This window comes from Vanessa atalanta, chromosome 7 (assembly GCF_905147765.1).
Source record: "Vanessa atalanta chromosome 7, ilVanAtal1.2, whole genome shotgun sequence".
NCBI lineage: Eukaryota > Metazoa > Arthropoda > Insecta > Lepidoptera > Nymphalidae > Vanessa > Vanessa atalanta.
The window spans coordinates 1508547-1529083 of NC_061877.1; the positions used below are offsets into that span (position 1 = coordinate 1508547).

Here is a 20537-nt window from a genome sequence, read left to right on the forward strand (position 1 = left end):
TAGTATTTTTAATTGAAGTACTTATTAGTTAAGAGATTTTCACACAGATATAATCTATTTTTTGAATGATTATTCTCTCGATATCTCAAAGAGTAGGAAGAGACATCTCACTGAAATGAGTTCGTCTTAGTCCATTTCGAGTTACTAATTGTTTGTTTGTTTAATTGCAATAAAATGATTTATAACAACAACAAAAAATAATTAATGAAACTGTTAAGTTTGTGTTCGTGATTTATGTCAAAACTATTCAGGTTAAATAAAACTTTTAAACTGCAATGATAGAACGATTCATTTTAAATGTTTTAGAGTTCCGTGTCAATGTTCTGGTGTCAAGAAACCCAGGAACGTCTGTAAATGTTTAATATATACTTATTTTTAAATCGTTTGGAAAAAAGAGGCCCAGGTGGACGATTAGTGTCCTTACCTTGTCATTATCACAATAAAAAAAACAATTGTCCAAAAATACCATTATTTATTTTTATCTCTATCATGACGTGTGTGATAGTTTGAACGTAAACTATGAATGTTTATTAAATATTTATATGTGTATGACTGGTAGAGTGTAATTTTATTTTTATTAATTATATGTATTTGTAATTTAATTATTTATAAATATTAGATTTCAGGACTCCTATAACTGTGCCAAATTTTATACTACCCCGTAAACGTAATTTTCATAAGACAGGATACATCGCATTTTTACCGTATTATATAGATTTCCACGCTTACTGATAAACGAAACCCAGACTAAAGACTTGTAAACAATACTTCTTATAGACTTACAGAGTCTGCATAAAGAGAGAACTCAAGTCACAAACAGCACAAGAATATGTTTAATTTTGTGTCAATACAATATATATTGTGTCGATAAATACACGGAACCCTCATCACGCTAGTCGTAATAAACCTTGATCGTTTTGTTATTCACAAAAATAATTTATTATAATATTTTTACGGTACTTATATTTTAAAAGCGTTTGAAATGGCTGAGAAAGATAAAATATGTATGAAATAACACACATCGATGCTCATAACACAATTTCATTGCGGTGTGAGAATAATTTAATACGAATGTTAATATCTCGTGTTAAAACAACGATCCGTGAATCATTAAATCGAGAATAGCATTCATTAATTCTATAAAAACAACGGTATTTTAATCGTTTCTCCATATTTCATCATTAACTGCTTCATCGCTGGCGTTTTTAGACGTGGCGTCTCAATAAGCTTGTATATGTTTATGAATTTATTAATATTTTAACCGAGTTTTATTTTTTTTAATTGAAATAAAGAATATCTCCCATTTAGAACATTTTCTTTTTGATACTGGTCACACTCAATAAAGCTCTCATAGTTTCAAAAATATTTTCAATCGATATACTGAATATATGTATGTACATATGTAAATGAGTTATCTAAAGAATCATCTCTTTAATTTGTGATTGAATTCAAGTGTTCAAGTATTTTCATTGCGAAGTCCTTATCATACGAAAATATATCTTTCTGTAACCGTAATGTACCTACCTACCGGGCGGCGGCGTTACAAGTAAGTCTTTAAATACATTTATGATGTTATCGCCCATATCCAGTAATTACCAAAACATTTGTAATCTTTCTTTACAATTTCTATGATTTATTTTTAAGTTGGGCTGCAATTTCTTGTCTGAGTGTATTCAGGCTTCTGCTCGATGCACTCGAGATGTGTTGGGCCTGTTCCCTTTTTTCGTTAAAACTATACAATTAAAATTGAAAATTTGTTTATGTTCTTGTTTGATAAAGTGTAATCTCGGAACATAGTTCTTACCGGTCTGGCGTATGGTGTTCTTAATAATTTTATGGTAAATTTTATTAATGAAGAACTAGTTATCTAAATGAAAATTTTACGGTAAAATTAAATTGACGTTTCAAATTATCTTTTGTCTCAAGTGACGTTGCGTCTCGATGACATAATAACAGTTAACTTATACTCAAAATCAAAATAGAACTTTTGAATCGTAATTTTTACTTGGTGGTAAGTCTTTGTGCAAGCCTATGTGGGTAGGTACTACCACTCATCAGATATTCTCCCGCTAAACAATAGTACTCACTATTGCTCTGTTCCTGTTTGAGGGATGAGTGAGTCAGTGTAAGTACAGCCACAAGGGACATAACATATTGGTTCCCTTGCAGCGCTATTGTCTATGTGCGTTCGTGACCACTTATTATCAGGTGGTCCATTTGTTCGTCCTCCTATCTATATCATTAAAAAAAATAGAATTAAATGTAAACTGAAAAATCTACCGGTGGTAGGCACCGGTTCGAGAACGTCTTAGAATAAACTAAATAAATAATAATTGTGAGTTAACGACTCCACAAAGGGTCTGCAAATTGGACTCATTAACTGAGTCATGGAACTTAAAGTATAAATATTTTATTTCATTCAATTAAATTGCGACTTATAATGCACTGGGATGTCATGTAGCAAGAAGACGCAGATCAAAGTAAAAATTATGTTTACGAGAATCGAGTTAGAAAGAAGTAAAGATCAGCTTTGTCCTTCAATTTACGTGAAATTGGTCGAAATCTAAAATGATGAATAATACTCACTGTGGATCCGAGCAAAACAAAAAAACCGGAATTATAGTATACAAAGTATATAAGAAAGAATCAAATCAAAATATACTTTATTCAATGATGGTCTTGCGAGAACAAATTTATTTATATTACACGATTAAATTAATTTAATTCTACCATCGGTTTGGAATGTAGAGAAGAACCGGCAATACACTCATTGGTTACACTTTACTCATAATCAGGTATTATAAATATATAATAATTAAAATCTGTTTGCAGTGTTGCCCGCAGATTAAATCTTAGGTTGCATCGTAACTTGTTCTGCGATTGGAATGGAACCGTGATGATGACTCAAAGTGTTATTCAACTAGATATAATGAACTCAATAAGTATATCGTGTTTGTTTCAAATAAAAGCTACTTTGTAATTAAGTCGTATTAAAAGGAGCGATGCGTAGGCGCACTGGATGTGAGCAGGTGTTCTCTTGTTACGCCTACATTTAAAGGATAATGCGTAATCTTCGTGTCCGTCGACTCTTATACAAGTTTCTGTCATATCACATTACATATACACATTAACAGCCTGTAAATTTCCCACCGCTGGGCTAAGGCCTCCTCTCCCTTTGAGGAGAAGGTTTGGAACATATTCCACCACGCTGCTCCAATACGGTTGGTGATACACATATGGAATTTCGTTGAAATTAGACACATACAGGTTTCCTCACGATGTTTTCCTTCACTTCCTAAGCACGAGATTAATTATAAACACAAATTAAGCTCATGATAATTCGGTGGTGCTTGCACGGGCTTGAACCCGCAATCATCGGTTAAGATGACGCGTGCACGCGTTCTAACCACTGGACCATCTCGGCTCTTCCGTCTTATCGCCATGTGTAGCATTATTTTGCGAGGTTTTACTGTCCCTACCGTATTATATTGTTTTTTTTTTTGTTATAACATCATCATTGATAAATGAGCAAAGACATTGGTGTCGTATATTTACATTTACACCACACCCAATGCGCATATCGAAGTAAATATTAGCGGATATTGTCATAATATTTTATTGATATTGACTATTACAAAGTACGTCATTATATCCATAAGATCAAGATTTACCGTTACGTCATGTGGATTCAAATGAAAAGGATCTGCTAGAATTACGATTTTGTATAAATTACATAGAATCAGTTAATACAAGACGAGATCCAGCGATTAATCCACGTGTCTTGTCAGATATCTATTATAATACAGAGTATATAATGGGCTCGACTAATGAGATTATTTTTTAATTAATTGAAGCCTGCATAGCGGCAGCTCAAATATAGACGGTCATATAACTTGCCCTAAAAAAGATTATCTTTATGAAAAGGAAACCTTGTGGGTGATTTTACTTATAGTCGAAATTCAATTTAAATGTCGGACTCTTTTATATGAAGTTACATATTTTTATAACTTAGCCTGCAAATGTCCCACTTGCTGGCTAAGGCTTCCTCTTCCTTTGAGAAGGTATTGAGCTACTTCTACGATACTACTCCAATAGGGGTTGACATACATGTGATAGAATTTCATTGAAATGAGCACCGCCGAGCACTAGATGAATTATAAACACCAACTAATCACATGAAAATTTAGTCCTGGGTTTGAACCTGCAATCATCGGTTAAGATGCACGCGTTTTAACCATTGGGCCATCTCTGCTCATATAATGTATTCGGCTGGACCGCTTTCGAAGAATTTTTGGGTGTGTTTGAGATTGGATTTAGATTGGAAATATAGATGCTAGTATGTCTATAAAACATTGTGTAATACAATACAAGATGAATTCTTACTTATATTTTAGCTGCACTGAGATGACGTGTTTGGCTCGAACGCGTCATACTTATTGTTCATTATTTTTTCTTACAAACAAAAAGTGAGAAATACTTAGTTCTCGTCTAAGAATTTTCATTGTGGCCGGAGCCTTGACGCGATAAGATAATGAAATGTACGAAGTCGTGTCATTCGTTACGATGTCAAATAAATGACTTATTTTAATTGTTTTAATTATTTTCGTATCAATATGCTAACGTATCATATATTAATAGTATGTTAACTTTTTTTAAACAAATACCTATAAGACTTAAAAAATGACTGTGTATTGTTTTCGATGACCTCCGTGGTCGAGTAGTGTGTACACCGGTTTTCACGGGTACGCCACTCTGAGGTCCCGGGTTCGATTCCCGGCCGAGTCGATGTAGAAAAAGTTCATTAGTTCTCTATGTCGTCTTGGTTCTGGGTATTTGTGGTACCGTCGTTACTTTTGATTTTCCATAACACAAGTGCTTTAGCTACTTACATTGGGATCAGAGTAATGTATGTGATGTTGTCCAATATTTATTATATTTATTTATTTTTTTGTATCATATACCCTTTACTAGTAAAACCAGACAGACTTCCTATTTGTTGGGCACACCTATGTGTGGAAACGATTTTGATTTTTATTTATCTCAAACACGACATGAAATGACTTAAAATATCTAATTCTGAAATAACTCATATCTAAAAAATCGTTTCGTTTTATAAATAATTGCCGGCATTATGTTACGAGACGAGATAAACGAAGACAATAAAATATCGAAAGAAAGTAAATTGTATGTATATTTTTTATCGAGTGTCTCAATGTCAATCTAATTACAAGATATTTTGATTAATGAATATCAATTCGTCCACGTTGAATTCATTGCTGCGCAAATCGCAACCCGACCCCGGAGGTCGTCTGATACTAATTTAAATGCTCTGACTCATGAGAACTCCGGCGCATCGAGTGTTGTTTGATCGTCTTATCTCTTGAATCTCATCCCTATTATCAAGAGATGCTATCTACATCTCTTAATAAGTCAGATGCTATCCCAGTTATTATTCTACATGTATGTGTGCGTATTAAATCGTTTATTTAAGTACACATACACCCACCCATATAAACACATGATAAGGAAATTCTCAGTACTTAAATACCAGATTCGTTATCGTTTAGGGTTCTTAGGCTCCCAGGCTCTTTAGGATCATTGCTTGTAGTTATGAAACGTATATCCTACTTCAATAAAAGAGCCGATTAACTAAAAAGAATATAAAAAAGGAAAACTCAGTCTTGAAAACAAGTGTGCTACTTTTCTCTGTGGCAATTTGTTCATTAAGAACAATATTTTCAATATGACTCATATATTTTTGTATACATATTGTGTATGATTAACTTTGCACACACCCAAAATATTCTTTCTTATGCTTCCTAAGGTTGTTTGGTACGAATATTTTAAGCAATAATCAAACGTAAAATATATTTAGTGTATATTGAGTGCAATAAACTGTTAAATAAATAAACGCCTTAAATATATCGCCTCAATATTTGCAGTATTAAAATAGTGTGTTATCAAAAAATTATTTGCTCATAAACATCTGCCGTTTAAGATATACCTACAAGTTCATGCGTCATGTGTAATCCAAGTACAGATCAAGGTTGTTGTTGTTTGTTGCTGGTTGTTCGTGAAAAACATTTGCATTTTCCTTTAAAATAATTCTTCAAACGTACCAGTTTCATAAAAATATTTAATAGAAGCATCATTAATTGTACACTCAGCAAAATTGGAAGGTGCGCCCATTCGGGTTCATTCGATGAAAATGCCATAATTTGAGGTTATACGGTCAGGTCTAATGTATACCGTGACCGAACTTTATCACGCCATTGGAATTTAAACTATAGGCTAATGTTTTTAGGTATAATTTACCTTAGCATAATATAACTGTCTTATAAGATTGCATTGAAAATCCATTGTTGTCCAACACGCTCTAAAAATGTCGGGGGCCGGGACATGATTAATGCTAATGCTAGTCTGTTTAAAAAGGCAAATGTTTTATCGAGTTCCTTAACCTCAAATTCAATAATGACATAATACTTTTGAACTCACCTTAAAACAAATTAAATCGCCTGAATTTATTTTCTTGTTATGAAAATAATTTAAAAATAGAAATTGATCTAGAAACGATAACACTACTATTTATAATATAAACTCGAGCATAGGATGTCGATCCTTGGCTCTGTTCCCTTGGCTTTTTAATTTTGCTAGTGATTCTTAGAAATGAGGTACAGGTTTCTTCGTTGTACAGCGTATTCCGCCAAAAATGCTTATGTGACCTCGGGTAAGATGAGTTAAATTCGCAACTCACGATTTAGTCGCCTCCTTGAACACCATGAGTTGTTTTTTTTTATAGTTTTAAGATATAATCTCTGATAGTGTCTCTGTACTGTAGAACTTTTGGTTCCGGAATCCAAAAAAGAAAAAAATTCTAAACCGTTGTTAAATTAATATTTCTTGCAGTCCTAAGCGTAAAAAGCACGGAAATGAAATCGAAACCTAATCCCAATGAGAATAAAATCCCTTTTCACAAATATATCCCTTGAGGATATTACGATTTGCAATCTAAATCCTCAGTGACTTCTATTGAATTAACTTTCTTCAATAGACTATTGTACGTTCAATCGCATCGTCATTACAATTTAGGCTGTATACGCTTTCGCTACTCTCGTCGGTTTTCCTCTGATTATTGCTAATGTTCACTTATTTCCGCCAGTGCTTATTATTTATTCATACGTTTTTGTTTTCCACAATCACGGCAATCAATCTTCATAAAGTGATTTATCTTTTCATTGTTCTCTCCACGAAGACCAGTCAAAATCGATGTGAGTAATCGTTGTATGTTTATCTCAGTTAATATTTTTAAAAGAAGAAGAATATCATATATATATAGTTATTAATAAAACACCCAGCTTCGTAAAGAGAAGCATTTATATTGTAATACATACAACAGTATAATCCAAAAATGTATATTGTGTCAAATTTTCTGATTGTATGGATTCAACATGTCTGGCAATAAAACGCAGGCACGCAAATAAAAAAAAAAATAAGATAAAACAATGGCAAGGCCAGTACGTCTATGGAGAAATAATAATGCATAAAAAAATACGTATAACTGTTTTGGTTGACGTGGCGCAAACCAGTAAAGCCCTGATCGGCGTAATTTTTCGTCATCTTCAATGTAATCATTGTCAAGTTTTGTCCAATTTGCACATACGTCATCTGTCATGAAACACTACGTTCTAGGGGATGCAATCCCGCACAATAATTGCAATCCAGGTATTTGTGGGACCGAACTATCTTAGTCTAGCTGGGTCCAGGTATTTGTGGGATTCAGCAGGGTGCATTTAGACCTCTGAAATCAATATCAATAAATACCTAATATATGTTTTAGTGGTTTTCATTTTAACGCGGGTGTAAATGTACCACAAAAGATTATGATGACTATAATTCTAACTTTATTGTTAATTTAGCAAAGGGATAACGCCTATAATCCATGCTTTTCCGTAATCTGTCAGTCTAGCGGGATCCGGCAAAATTTTCTACCGAGCCCCGAAAAATGTATGCTGGATCCCGGTATATCGAGATTGCGTTTCCTACTCCGTTCATTGGTGAAAACCGTACGAAAATCTGTTGGCTATCAGACAGACGCGATGAATTTGGTTTCATAATAATATGTAGTGATATTATTCGTTTCGATTATCCATAGCATGTACTATGTTGATAACTTTATCGCCTGACCTGAATCTAATGTTCTGTTCCACGATATCAAGTTGAATCTATGAGATTTTATTTCCTATTATACAATCGTTTTGTCAGATTTCGTTTTCATTTGATCCGGTCAATTAAAAGTTTTTATTTAACTGTTATTACACGTGTTCCACAAAAAGTGTTTTACGGTACGCGATGTGTATAATGGCTTAATGGCCAATTTGAGTTTAATGTCGTCTTTTATAATATTTAGTTACTTTCACTTGCTGGCTCATATATCATCGGGCGATTCATATCGAAGAATTAGATTTATTTTTTTATAAATGTATTACATATTTTGCTTTTTACGCGTACGCTTTTATTCTTATACATCATTTTATGTTATGAAATATATTTATTTATAACAGTTTTTGGACGGAATTTATACAAAATGTATATTTACTTTAACAAGCGTCTTCGTGTTAACAAACGTAAATGTAAATAGTAAACAATTCGGGAGTAAACACACCGAATGTAACAGTTTTTTGTTTATCGGTCGATAGTGAGTTGTTTGGATTGACGGTGAGCTGTGGGTCTTATTTAGCATTTCGTTTCCGGAAGCATCCACCGGAACGGCAGCTGCGTTGAAACGCGAAATGTGTAATAACGATCAGCAGCGACTGTTGATAATATTACATAGGCACTACTAAAAATATTAACAAATGTCAAGAATACTGTATTATCGTCTTATTAATAAACAATAATAAATATAAGTAAACTGAAGAACAAGAACGATTTTTCTTCTTCATTTATTTTGGATTGATTTAGTCTTTGCAACTACTAGAGGGCAAAAGCCAAATAAACAACATTTGCCATCGACTTGACACGCTATCATTGGTCAAGAGCTTTAATATAATCTATAATATTCAATATGGATTGGCCAAAAAATTGCGTTTTTAAACTTAAGTTATTGGAACTTTAAAAGTAAAATTAAAGTGCTCATAAGTATTAATCCAGAACTGTTAGTAGTGCAAAATGTAGTCGAGCTATCAGCAAATCGCATGTAATATATCTAAGGTTTGTTACTGATACTATATAGCAAGCGTCAATAGTGCAATATGTTATGGGCCAAAGTTGCAGGATCGACCCTGACAAATGGTTACATACCAAAAAAAAAATTAAAACGTCACAAAAATCGAGAAATCAGCGTATTGACAATACGCTGATTCCGTGGCGTTAATCAATTTCCTACTTCCCATTTATTGGTGTTGCTAACCCAAAACTTCATTTTGGCATTTTCTTATAATTTATTTAATATCGGTGCAGTGAAATAATTTTTACAATTAGATTTTATTATTTAATTTGTTTGCTTTATTTGGTGGAAGTCATATTGCATCGTTTCAGATCGATTAATTAGCTGTCATCCAATGTAAAGGTTAGTATTTGTTTAAAAATATCGGAGTATTATTATGACAGATTTATTTTGCCTTATAATTGGCTTTTATTAAATAAAATAATTATTCCATAATTATTTCTTTCATTTAAATATGGATTTAATTCCTATTTAATTTTGGCAATGCCTTTCAAAGTTTCAAGAACTTGCGTTTCGTTCCTTTTGCATTTTTATATCATTGGCTTTTAACACCGAATTCAAACTTCAAATTCGATATACTGAATATATCGGTGAGTTACCTTAATAGTTTTCTTAATTTGTAATTGATTATTACTTCAGTGCTTTAACAGCATATATTAATAATGGAGTTTTGAAGTTTGATAAACCTTTACAACATGTTTCTACCGACCTCGTAGTCGAGTCATAGTCATGTTTAATTTGTGGTTTACAGTGATTTTTGACCCATTATTTTTAATTTTAATCGTCAATATTATTTTTAATCGTCATTTAAAGTAAGCAGGACTGAACCTCCAGAGGGTAAATTACTGCTTACATCTCTCGTTGAAGGTATTTATTTATCTTTTGGTTATTTATATTCTTATTGAAAGATGGCATGCCAGTTCACTTAGATATCAGCAATATCCACATGTAGCTGGAAATTTGGTGATGTACCCACTTTTATTTTTATACAAACTTAGATTACACCGGCCTGACGAACGCTGTTCTAAATGATTAAATCGTCAGTGCCAGCGCCTAAACATTAATTTTAAATAATAATACATTGTCTTTTCAAACGTTCTTTTATCCCTAGTGAGGCACGCTGAGTCTAGCTGGCATTATTGTTAGTTATAGAATAACTGATCAACTGTAACTACATTTAGTAACTGTATAACTAATTTAAGACCTGAAATTGTTATAACAATAAGATATATTGGTGTGTAACCAATATACTTGTTACTTAAATTAAATGGGTATAACACAAAACTGTATTCTTTTCCATTCCCATTTATAAATGTAAACAACCTTGAGGTATTGTTCTCCCGACTCCTAACACAATTGATAAGCTTAAAAAGAGTCCTAAATAAAATTATTAGTAATACCTTAATTAATTTGAGGCGTTGCTACTATCTATATATTTAAAAAACAAAAGATACATTGAGTAACAACTAAACATAAATCTATCGACCGTCAAATATTCAATACCTACTTTGTTTGCGAAAAGAGTAAGTCAGCCAGTGTCATTTCAAACTCAAGAGACAATATCGGATTTTTTTTTATGGCCAATGTTTTGGTGGTACTTTTTTCAACTTTTCATTATTTCTTATTTACTTTACGTGACGTGACGTGATGTGACGTGATTTTATGACGTGCCTGCTTTCGCCTAGTAAGATTAAATTAAACAATACAACTTTCGGCTTCGGACAGCCTTGAAGCCACACAATATCTGCTGGTTAATATATCTTACAAAAATCCTAATTATACGATCACCTTCCCATAATATTATTAAAATGAAAATATACACAGTATTAATGTAATTACACAAATTACACAACACGAAAGTATTCCACACTTGTTCGTAACGAAAGTGAATTATGACTTTCGGTATGCTCTCGATGTATTACGTGTCGGTTATTTTTTTATAACTGTTTGCTCGTAATTTTTATAACGGTTACATAATTATTCAAACATTGTATTATTTTTGCTGATCTCTATGCGTGGTTGCGCTTCTGTTCATGTTTTCATAAGGCCTGGAATTGTGACTCGTAGTTTAATTACGTTGAGTGCATTAATTAGTATTCAAGAGTCATGATGTTGTTGTTCAAATTCAAAAAAATCTTGTTTATAATTAAAACGATAACGGCTGTACATATAGCTGATGAATGCGCAATATATCTGAGCTATTAGCGAATCGCATGGAATACGTAAATCTAAAGTTTTTTTTATCTACATTTCTTCTTCGATCGGAATAGACTATTTACTTTGTCTAGAGGCTGTTACGAGGCTGTAGCCCCTGAGATTGTTGTGTTATCACTTTTCAGTTATTCGTTATTATTATAACATCGAATTCTTACAAAATATTGATTGTTTGAAATAAAAGTTCAAATATCGTAACACTGCATACGACTGATGAGCTGAAATCTTGTTTCATAATAAGTACCTGGATGACGGATCTTTGCTCGACTCAAATAATTCGTTTCAAAAAAAAATTTTTTTTTGTGTGTAGAACTTTGCGTTACTTCTAGTAAATACACCCAAATAGATCAACTGAAAATCGGAATCTGATCTAAATATATTTGAGCCAGATCTTTAGAGAACACGAGAACTAATCATTTGCTATGTTAAAATTGTGACTATAATTTAAATGTCTTTGTTTCAGTGAAAAATGACGATCGACAAACAGTTAGTATGGGTCCGGGATCCAAACGAGGGGTTCGTGTTAGCACGGCTCCAGGAGTTGATGGGGGAAGAGGCCGACGTGTTTCCCGTCGACAACAAATATCCGAGGAGGGTCTGCAACTTTGACGACATCTTCCCAGCTGGAGAGCCAACTAAAGATGTTGATGATAATTGTAAGTAGATTCTAGATTCTTGTAAGTTTTGATTCGACGTAAAGAATATATATATTTTAAAGTGTAGGCATTTATTCATCATACACATGACAAAGAACTGAACTACAGGAATTATTCCTGCAATTCAGTTAAAAGTAAAGTAAGTTACACTGGACAAAGTTCTCCTCTACTCTTGAGGAGATGATTTAGAGCTAATTCCAAGACGCTGCTCCAATTCAGGTCGTTGCATATACATGTGGCAAATTTTCACCTGAAACATGCAATCAGGATATTCTAACGATGTTTTCCTGTACCACCAAGTACGAAATTAATAATAAAAAAAATGTAGCCTGGATTTAAAGCCGCTGGGCCACTGGGCCATATCGGCTCCTTGGCTACAATAGTGAAATTTAAAGTCAAATATCTTTATTCAATATAGTAGCATCTCACTTATTGATAATCGATTCACCGATTCGGAAACAAACATCTCAGACAAGAGAAGTACCGCCGAAAGAAACTAAGCGGTACTTTTTCAACAATTATATTGACAGTATAATTTTTCATATTTCTATTCGAAACGAGTGATCCTTTCGCAAGTTCTCTCAGAATTTATTAGTTTTATAATATCCTCTTAACACACAATGGTTTTTTAATTAAACATTTAACTAGTAAAAAATAAATATAAGGGTAATAAAGGGTTAATCTTTCATACATATTTTAAACCCAAACTATACGATATAATTTTACAGCGTATTAAAATGATTCTTGAAATAAAAACAATCGGAGAACCTTGAAAAGTTCATGTGTGGAGTGGACTTGTTTTCCTTGGATGATGCAGGCGTAACTAGTTTGTTGCTATTATAATGAAGTGTCATTACTTAAAAAATAATTTAAAGCGAATATAAGCGAGTGATTTTTTCTTAAATTATTTAATTATTCGTTTAAGGATATGTACTCGTAGATATCATGCTTAAAATAGCTTATGAATTTCTGCTGGGATAAGAGACCTCTCTTTTGGAGAACGCTTGGAGCTTATTTCCCTGATCTGCTTTCAATTTTCAATTATCACATGAGAATTCAGTGATGCTGGCTCGGGTTTGGACTCGTGATCTTGGGTTAACATTTATATAGTAACGTGTTTATTTAAAACAATTCATTAACCGATTATTTATAATTTTCAGGTGAGCTAATGTTCCTAAACGAGGCGACGCTTCTTAACAACATGCTGACGCGTTACAAGAACAATAAGATATATGTAAGTACAAATAGTTATTTAAAACATACCCTGCTTAATAGATTAGGTAGATTGACTTGTTGGTAAATGGTCGCCACCGCCTATTATTTTAATAATAATAAAAATCATCACTTATCCCATGCGCTACTATTTTTGGAAATTAAGATGTTATTGCCCTTGAACCCGGGAATTACACTAGTTCTCTCAATGTTCAAACCGGCACACAGCAATATTGATGTTCGTAATGCTGTTTACATTTTCTTTTACATACATTAGCAGCCTGTAAATTCCCCACTGCTGGGTTAAGGCCTCCTCTCCCTTTGAGGAGAAGGTTTGGAGCATATTCCACCACGCTGCTCCAATGCGGGTTGGTGGAATACACATGCGGCAGAATTTCCTTGAAATTAGACACATGCAGGTTTCCTCACGATGTTTCCTTCACCGCCGAGCACGAGATGAATTATAAACACCAATTAAGCACATGAAAATTCAGTGGTGCCTGCCTGGGTTTTAACCCGAAATCATCGGTTAAGATGCACGCGTTCTAACCACTGGGCCATCTCGGCCATTATATACATTTACAAGAATACTATAATTAATAATAACACTTCTGTAATAAACGTATGTTTCTTTTTATTAACGTGCGCGGTAGATTACCTTCGTGTGTGAGAGTGCGTCGTGATTGCGTGTGTGCGTGTGTGAAAGTGATGTGCATGCATGTGTGCGTTTGTTAATTTATTTGTAATATGTGTTATAGTTACATTGTATGAAATAAAATATTCATTGATTATGGTCACAGTGCCAACACCATATTCTGTGGTCAAACTTAATAGCCAATAAGCGTTTTGTTTTATTTATGGCCATAATAGCTAGGTTTCGCCAAACTGTGTTTCAGTTAGTTAATATAAAAAAGACTCATTTATTAATATATATTAACAATTTTAATGATTATTGGTAAGTAATTATTATGATTAAAATTTAACCATAGAGGTTAGACTAGTATAAATAAACAAATAAATAAAAAAAAACTGTTTTTCTTATATAGATCTTCCCAAACTTCAGACGAGAACTCCTTTTCCGTGAAAGTCGCTCTTTTTTATGGCATTGGTTAGCGGACGAGCATATGGGCCACCTGATGGTAAGTGGTCACCACCGCCCATAGACAAAGGCGCTGTAAGAAATATTAACCTTTCCTTACATCACCTATGCGCCACCAATCATGGCAACTAAGATGTTATGTCCCTTGTGTCTGTGATACACACTGTGATTACACTGGCTCACTCACCCTTCTAATCGGAACACAACAATACAGTGTACTGTTATTTGACGGTAGAAAGAAGACGGGCTTGCACAAAGCCCTAACACCAAGTAATCCTGATAAGCTGTATTGATGCTTGCAAAATATTTTTAATAGACTATTCATTTCACATTAAAGGGTATCTGTATGTATGGTTTTTATTCGATTGAGCATTCCCTAAAAATTCTATTAAAAATTGAGAAGTATAAAGGTGTGGGTGAACCAAATCTAGACTCATCAAATAAGACCAAATCATCAGACCAAATTTCATAATGTCGCATAATAAAAAGAGTTTATTGTTTTAATTTAAATTCACAGACGAGTTACGAATTAGTTCATAGAATATGAAACACTGATATCGGACGAGTGATTCGATTAACGGCTTAAAGAACAACTTATTTGTATACGCCTTCAGTACATGACACAGTTTTCCCTCTGCTGGGAAAAGTTTTCCTCTCGAAGAGAACGCTTGGACTATAAATCACCACGCTGCTTCAATGCAGGTTCCTAATGATGTACCTTTCTCTGTGCTCGGGACTTATAAACATAAATTAAAAAAAAGTACTTATTAACAAAATGTCCTGGTGTAATTGCAGCAGTTACACAAACAATTTGAACCAAACAAAAGAACATCAGTTGAACAATTCTGAATTAAATTATACGTGTTATAATGTCATTACATATGTATTCTTGTGTTAATTATAATTTTTCTCGCAATCAGATCAACGAAATCTATTCGTACGATCGAATTCACAGTAATTAATTAGATGAAAAGATTTCTATGCAATTATTCAATTTTTATTAAACAATTATCAGGGCTGTTATGTAAATTCACGTCGTATCTCACTTGTGAAAATCGATTAACGCTGTTTCGATTCTTGTATGCTTTAAATGTTATCATTGTTACTAATGTTCGCCCATCGATCGACGTTCATTATTAATAAAGTATTAAACTATTAATATATTATTTTATTTAATACTAGTTGTCATATTTCATCAAATTCGGTTCAGCCGTAAGCGAGGAGAGACAGAGTTACTTTGACATTTATATTATTAGTATATATAACGCTTTGTATCATGCCTGTACTAAAGTAACTTTGTCTGTCATTCCTTCAAGCTTAAACCGCTAAACCGATTTGGATGAAATTTGGTATGGAGAGAGTTTGAGTCCTGGGAAAGGATAGTTTTTTTAATGCACCCCTCGTGGAAGTAAAATCGGCGTGATGGTTTGTGTGCTATGGGTAAACCAATAAGCGTAAGTAATTATGGATTTCGCGCGGATTAAGGCGCGGGCACACCCGTGCACATGTCCCGATCGACGATAAATTTCGAGTTAATAGTTCTACAGAAAATATGATTATGTAGGTCATCCTAAATATACGTATGTAATTATTTACCACGGCGATGTCATGAAACAATTTCTACCCAATTATCCTCACCTTGAACAAATCGCACGCCATATTGATTATTTTACTAGGTACTGTAATGTGTGAATATAATGATTGTGAATCGTAACATACTGCTTACAATTTAACGCATTATTTTATTAATTTTTATGTCATCCATCAAATCGCATTGGTGAAGAACAATGAAATAAGCTTGAAGCGACGAATTTTCATGACTGTTAATGTGTCTTTTGTGTTTTAATTAATCCAATGCTCAGCGGTGAAGGAAAACATAGTGAGTCAGTAGTATCAAAAAGCATTGAATCGTCATGTCAAGCCGGCAAAGCACAAAGTATAATTATATATGTGCCCTACTTGGGAATCAACAAATACTCAAGTCACGCTTTTTTACAAGTATAATCTAGAAATTTTGTTGTTATAAGTTTGCCTTTTCTCCTCGTGTGTTTACAATGATTATCAGTTACTTTCAAATATTTATGCATACACACACATCAATAGAATTACAACTAATCCGAAACAAATAACTATACGTTAAAGAGATAACACATTTATGCATACGCACACATTTATAATAATATCATAATAAGAATAAAAGAGATAATAAATAAGTCCAACTTCATATAACTCAAGCGTCTTTTTAACGTGTCATCATAACAATGGATTAATACTTCTTTTTCAGACGTATGTTGCAAACATATTGCTTGCTGTTAATCCGTATGAAGATATTCCAGATATGTACTCATCAAATACGATCAAAAAATACCAAGGCAGATCGTTGGGAGAGTTACCGCCGCATGTATTCGCTATAGGTATGTTATTCATACAACTGCGCCACAATAAAGAAAACACTGTTTAATGTAAAAATCTATGAACTATGAAACACAATTTCTTTATATATTTTCTCAAAACAGATCTTAATTATATGGTAACCACTGTATGACCTTTATTGCTGAAAGCATTGTGGTTATAGTACCTATCAAATCACCATTAAGTAAAAAATATCTCGCTCATTCTAGCAGATAATTTTGAAATCAATTCACGATGTTTTGTAATTCTTTAATTAAAAATTTCAGCGGACAAGGCATTCCGTGATATGAAATCACTAAAACAATCTCAGTCTATAATAGTATCAGGAGAGTCCGGTGCTGGAAAGACGGAGTCAACCAAATATATTCTTAAATACCTGTGTGACTTGTGGGCCAAGGGTGCGGGACCAGTGGAACAAAAGATTTTAGACGGTAAGTTTTAATAGATCGGATTTTGGACTTTTTTTAACTACATTCGTATCTATTTTATCAGGTGCTGGTGAATATCTTATATATGTTCTAAGTTACAGTTTTGACAATTTACTAGAACATCAAACAAATTTATTTTACAGCCAATCCAATCCTCGAAGCATTCGGTAATGCTAAGACAACTCGCAACAATAACAGTTCCCGGTTCGGTAAATTTATGGAGGTTCACTTTTCGAACAAATATCAAGTCGTAGGCGGACACATCTCGCATTATCTACTGGAAAAGTCAAGGATATGTACCCAGAGCGCTGAAGAAAGGAATTACCATGTGTTTTACCTTCTGTGCGCAGGAGCCCCACCTGAACTTCGCGCAGCTCTGAAAATAACCAAGCCTGATGATTATTTGGTAACTATGCTGTTACGGCATGAATGTTTAGTCGCTACAATGTATTTGTATAACTACAGCTCCAAAAACAAATTAAATATTAACAGTGTTGCAATTAACCCAAAATCATTTATACATATTATGTCTTCTTTCAGTATCTCAAGAATGGTTGCACGCAGTATTTCACTTCGGTTCAATCAGAAAAAAAAATTAATGCTAGTCAAAAGAGTAAGCAACAGCAAGCGAAAGGTGGCTTACGTGATCCTATATTAGATGACGTAGAGGACTTTCAGAGATTGCATCAGGTTTATATCAATAATCAGATATTCTCGTAGAGGTACTCATAGGGAACACAGACGCGTCGATAATCATATACCTATCATATAATTCTACGGTCATATGAGCCCGTGACCGACGGTCGGTCCTCGGTCGTCCTCTAACTTTCTCCTTCGCTCCGACCAGGCGCTGTCGAGGGTCGGTCTCTCCGAAGCGGAGAAGAAGTCCGTGTACTCCATAGTGGCGGCCGTGCTGCACCTCGGCAACGTGCAGTTCGAGGAGGAGGGCGGCGCGCGTGGCGGCTGCGGAGTGGCGCCGCACAGCGAGCCCGCGCTCGCCGCCGCCGCCGCGCTGCTGGGCGTCGACCCCGCCGAGCTGCGCATGGCGCTCGTGTCGCGCCTCATGCAGAGCTCGCGGGGGGGCGCCAAGGGCACCGCCATCATGTGAGTACTCACCGGTCGCTCGCGTCCCGCAGCAGTAGCACCCGCGCGTGCTGGGTGTGCGTAGGTCGCGCAGGTGTCGCGGTACGTAGCACCCGGGCGTGCTGGGTGTGCGTAGGTCGCGCAGGTGTCGCGGTGCGTAGCACCCGGGCGTGCTGGGTGTGCGTAGGTCGCGCAGGTGTCGCGGTGCGTAGCACCCGGGCGTGCTGGGTGTGCGTAGGTCGCGCAGGTGTCGCGGTGCGTAGCACCCGGGCGTGCTGGGTGTGCGTAGGTCGCGCAGGTGTCGCGGTGCTTAGCACCCGGGCGTGCTGGGTGTGCGTAGGTCGCGCAGGTGTCGCGGTGCGTAGCACCCGGGCGTGCTGGGTGTGCGTAGGTCGCGCAGGTGTCGCGGTGCTTAGCACCCGGGCGTGCTGGGTGTGCGTAGGTCGCGCAGGTGTCGCGGTGCTTAGCACCCGGGCGTGCTGGGTGTGCGTAGGTCGCGCAGGTGTCGCGGTGCGTAGCACCCGGGCGTGCTGGGTGTGCGTAGGTCGCGCAGGTGTCGCGGTGCTTAGCACCCGGGCGTGCTGGGTGTGCGTAGGTCGCGCAGGTGTCGCGGTGCGTAGCACCCGGGCGTGCTGGGTGTGCGTAGGTCGCGCAGGTGTCGCGGTGCGTAGCACCCGGGCGTGCTGGGTGTGCGTAGGTCGCGCAGGTGTCGCGGTGCTTAGCACCCGGGCGTGCTGGGTGTGCGTAGGTCGCGCAGGTGTCGCGGTGCGTAGCACCCGGGCGTGCTGGGTGTGCGTAGGTCGCGCAGGTGTCGCGGTGCTTAGCACCCGGGCGTGCTGGGTGTGCGTAGGTCGCGCAGGTGTCGCGGTGCTTAGCACCCGGGCGTGCTGGGTGTGCGTAGGTCGCGCAGGTGTCGCGGTGCGTAGCACCCGGGCGTGCTGGGTGTGCGTAGGTCGCGCAGGTGTCGCGGTGCTTAGCACCCGGGCGTGCTGGGTGTGCGTAGGTCGCGCAGGTGTCGCGGTGCGTAGCACCCGGGCGTGCTGGGTGTGCGTAGGTCGCGCAGGTGTCGCGGTGCTTAGCACCCGGGCGTGCTGGGTGTGCGTAGGTCGCGCAGGTGTCGCGGTGCGTAGCACCCGGGCGTGCTGGGTGTGCGTAGGTCGCGCAGGTGTCGCGGTGCGTAGCACCCGGGCGTGCTGGGTGTGCGTAGGTCGCGCAGGTGTCGCGGTGCTTAGCACCCGGGCGTGCTGGGTGTGCGTAGGTCGCGCAGGTGTCGCGGTGCGTAGCACCCGGGCGTGCTGGGTGTGCGTAGGTCGCGCAGGTGTCGCGGTGCTTAGCACCCGGGCGTGCTGGGTGTGCGTAGGTCGCGCAGGTGTCGCGGTGCGTAGCACCCGGGCGTGCTGGGTGTGCGTAACTGCCCCGGGACGGGACGCATGTGGCTGAGTGTCTTTGTTGTATCCGCAGGGTGCCACTGAAGACGTACGAGGCGTGTAGCGCTCGAGATGCATTGGCTAAGGCCGTGTATAGCCGAATGTTTGACTTTATCGTGCGACGCATTAACGGAAGCATCCCATCGAGCGCTTCTGCATACTACATCGGGGTGCTCGACATCGCCGGATTTGGTACGCATGCAAAATTATTTTTAATCAATTTTGCTGATATTTAAAATTGTATAACTTAAGCCTATATGCAGCTTTGCTTTAATTTAAAAAAAAGCATTTAAAGTTATAATAACAAGTTAAACTGGGTGGTTAGTAGGCGCGACACTTCGCGTTTGTTCAAAAGATTTTTATTTTTAATTGTCAAATAGTATACATTAGTTCAGTTAGTGTTGGTGTTTGTCGATAACAATTTACTTTATTTTTTTTTTAAGTTTTTTTTATTATACAGCCGTAGCACCGTTCTCTAACCGGCCTTTTTTCCGCTCACTAAAATTAATTTATCCTTTTTATTGTTCTGCACATATACGGCTGGAGCTCTTCAAAATGAGGCCATAACCGATTTTTTATGTGCAACTATATTACACTTTTACAAACTATATTAAGTGAAACTACCACCGGTCCGGAATGTAGATTCTACCCAGAAGAACCGGCAAGAAACTCAGTAGTTACTCTTTTCAAAAATTTAAATACAAAGTAATATTAGTTCATTATTTATGTACTGCCTGGAAGTCAACAAGCATTATTAAGCTCCGCGCTTTTTTATCATAT

At 36.7% G+C, this 20537-nt stretch overlaps 1 protein-coding gene across 2 annotated transcripts in view; it reads left to right on the forward strand.

The window, feature by feature from the left end:
• The window catches only part of LOC125065464 (myosin heavy chain 95F), a 43144-nt gene that overhangs the window by 12865 nt on the left and 9742 nt on the right, over positions 1-20537 (forward strand). For both annotated transcript variants that reach the window (XM_047673049.1, XM_047673050.1), the window contains exons 2-9: positions 11904-12096; positions 13257-13330; positions 16692-16821; positions 17086-17250; positions 17391-17653; positions 17788-17937; positions 18095-18351; positions 19792-19949. In XM_047673049.1, coding sequence (XP_047529005.1) covers positions 11910-12096; positions 13257-13330; positions 16692-16821; positions 17086-17250; positions 17391-17653; positions 17788-17937; positions 18095-18351; positions 19792-19949 — 1384 coding nt within the window. In that variant the 5' untranslated portion in view covers positions 11904-11909. The remainder of the gene's footprint in view (positions 1-11903; positions 12097-13256; positions 13331-16691; positions 16822-17085; positions 17251-17390; positions 17654-17787; positions 17938-18094; positions 18352-19791; positions 19950-20537) is intronic.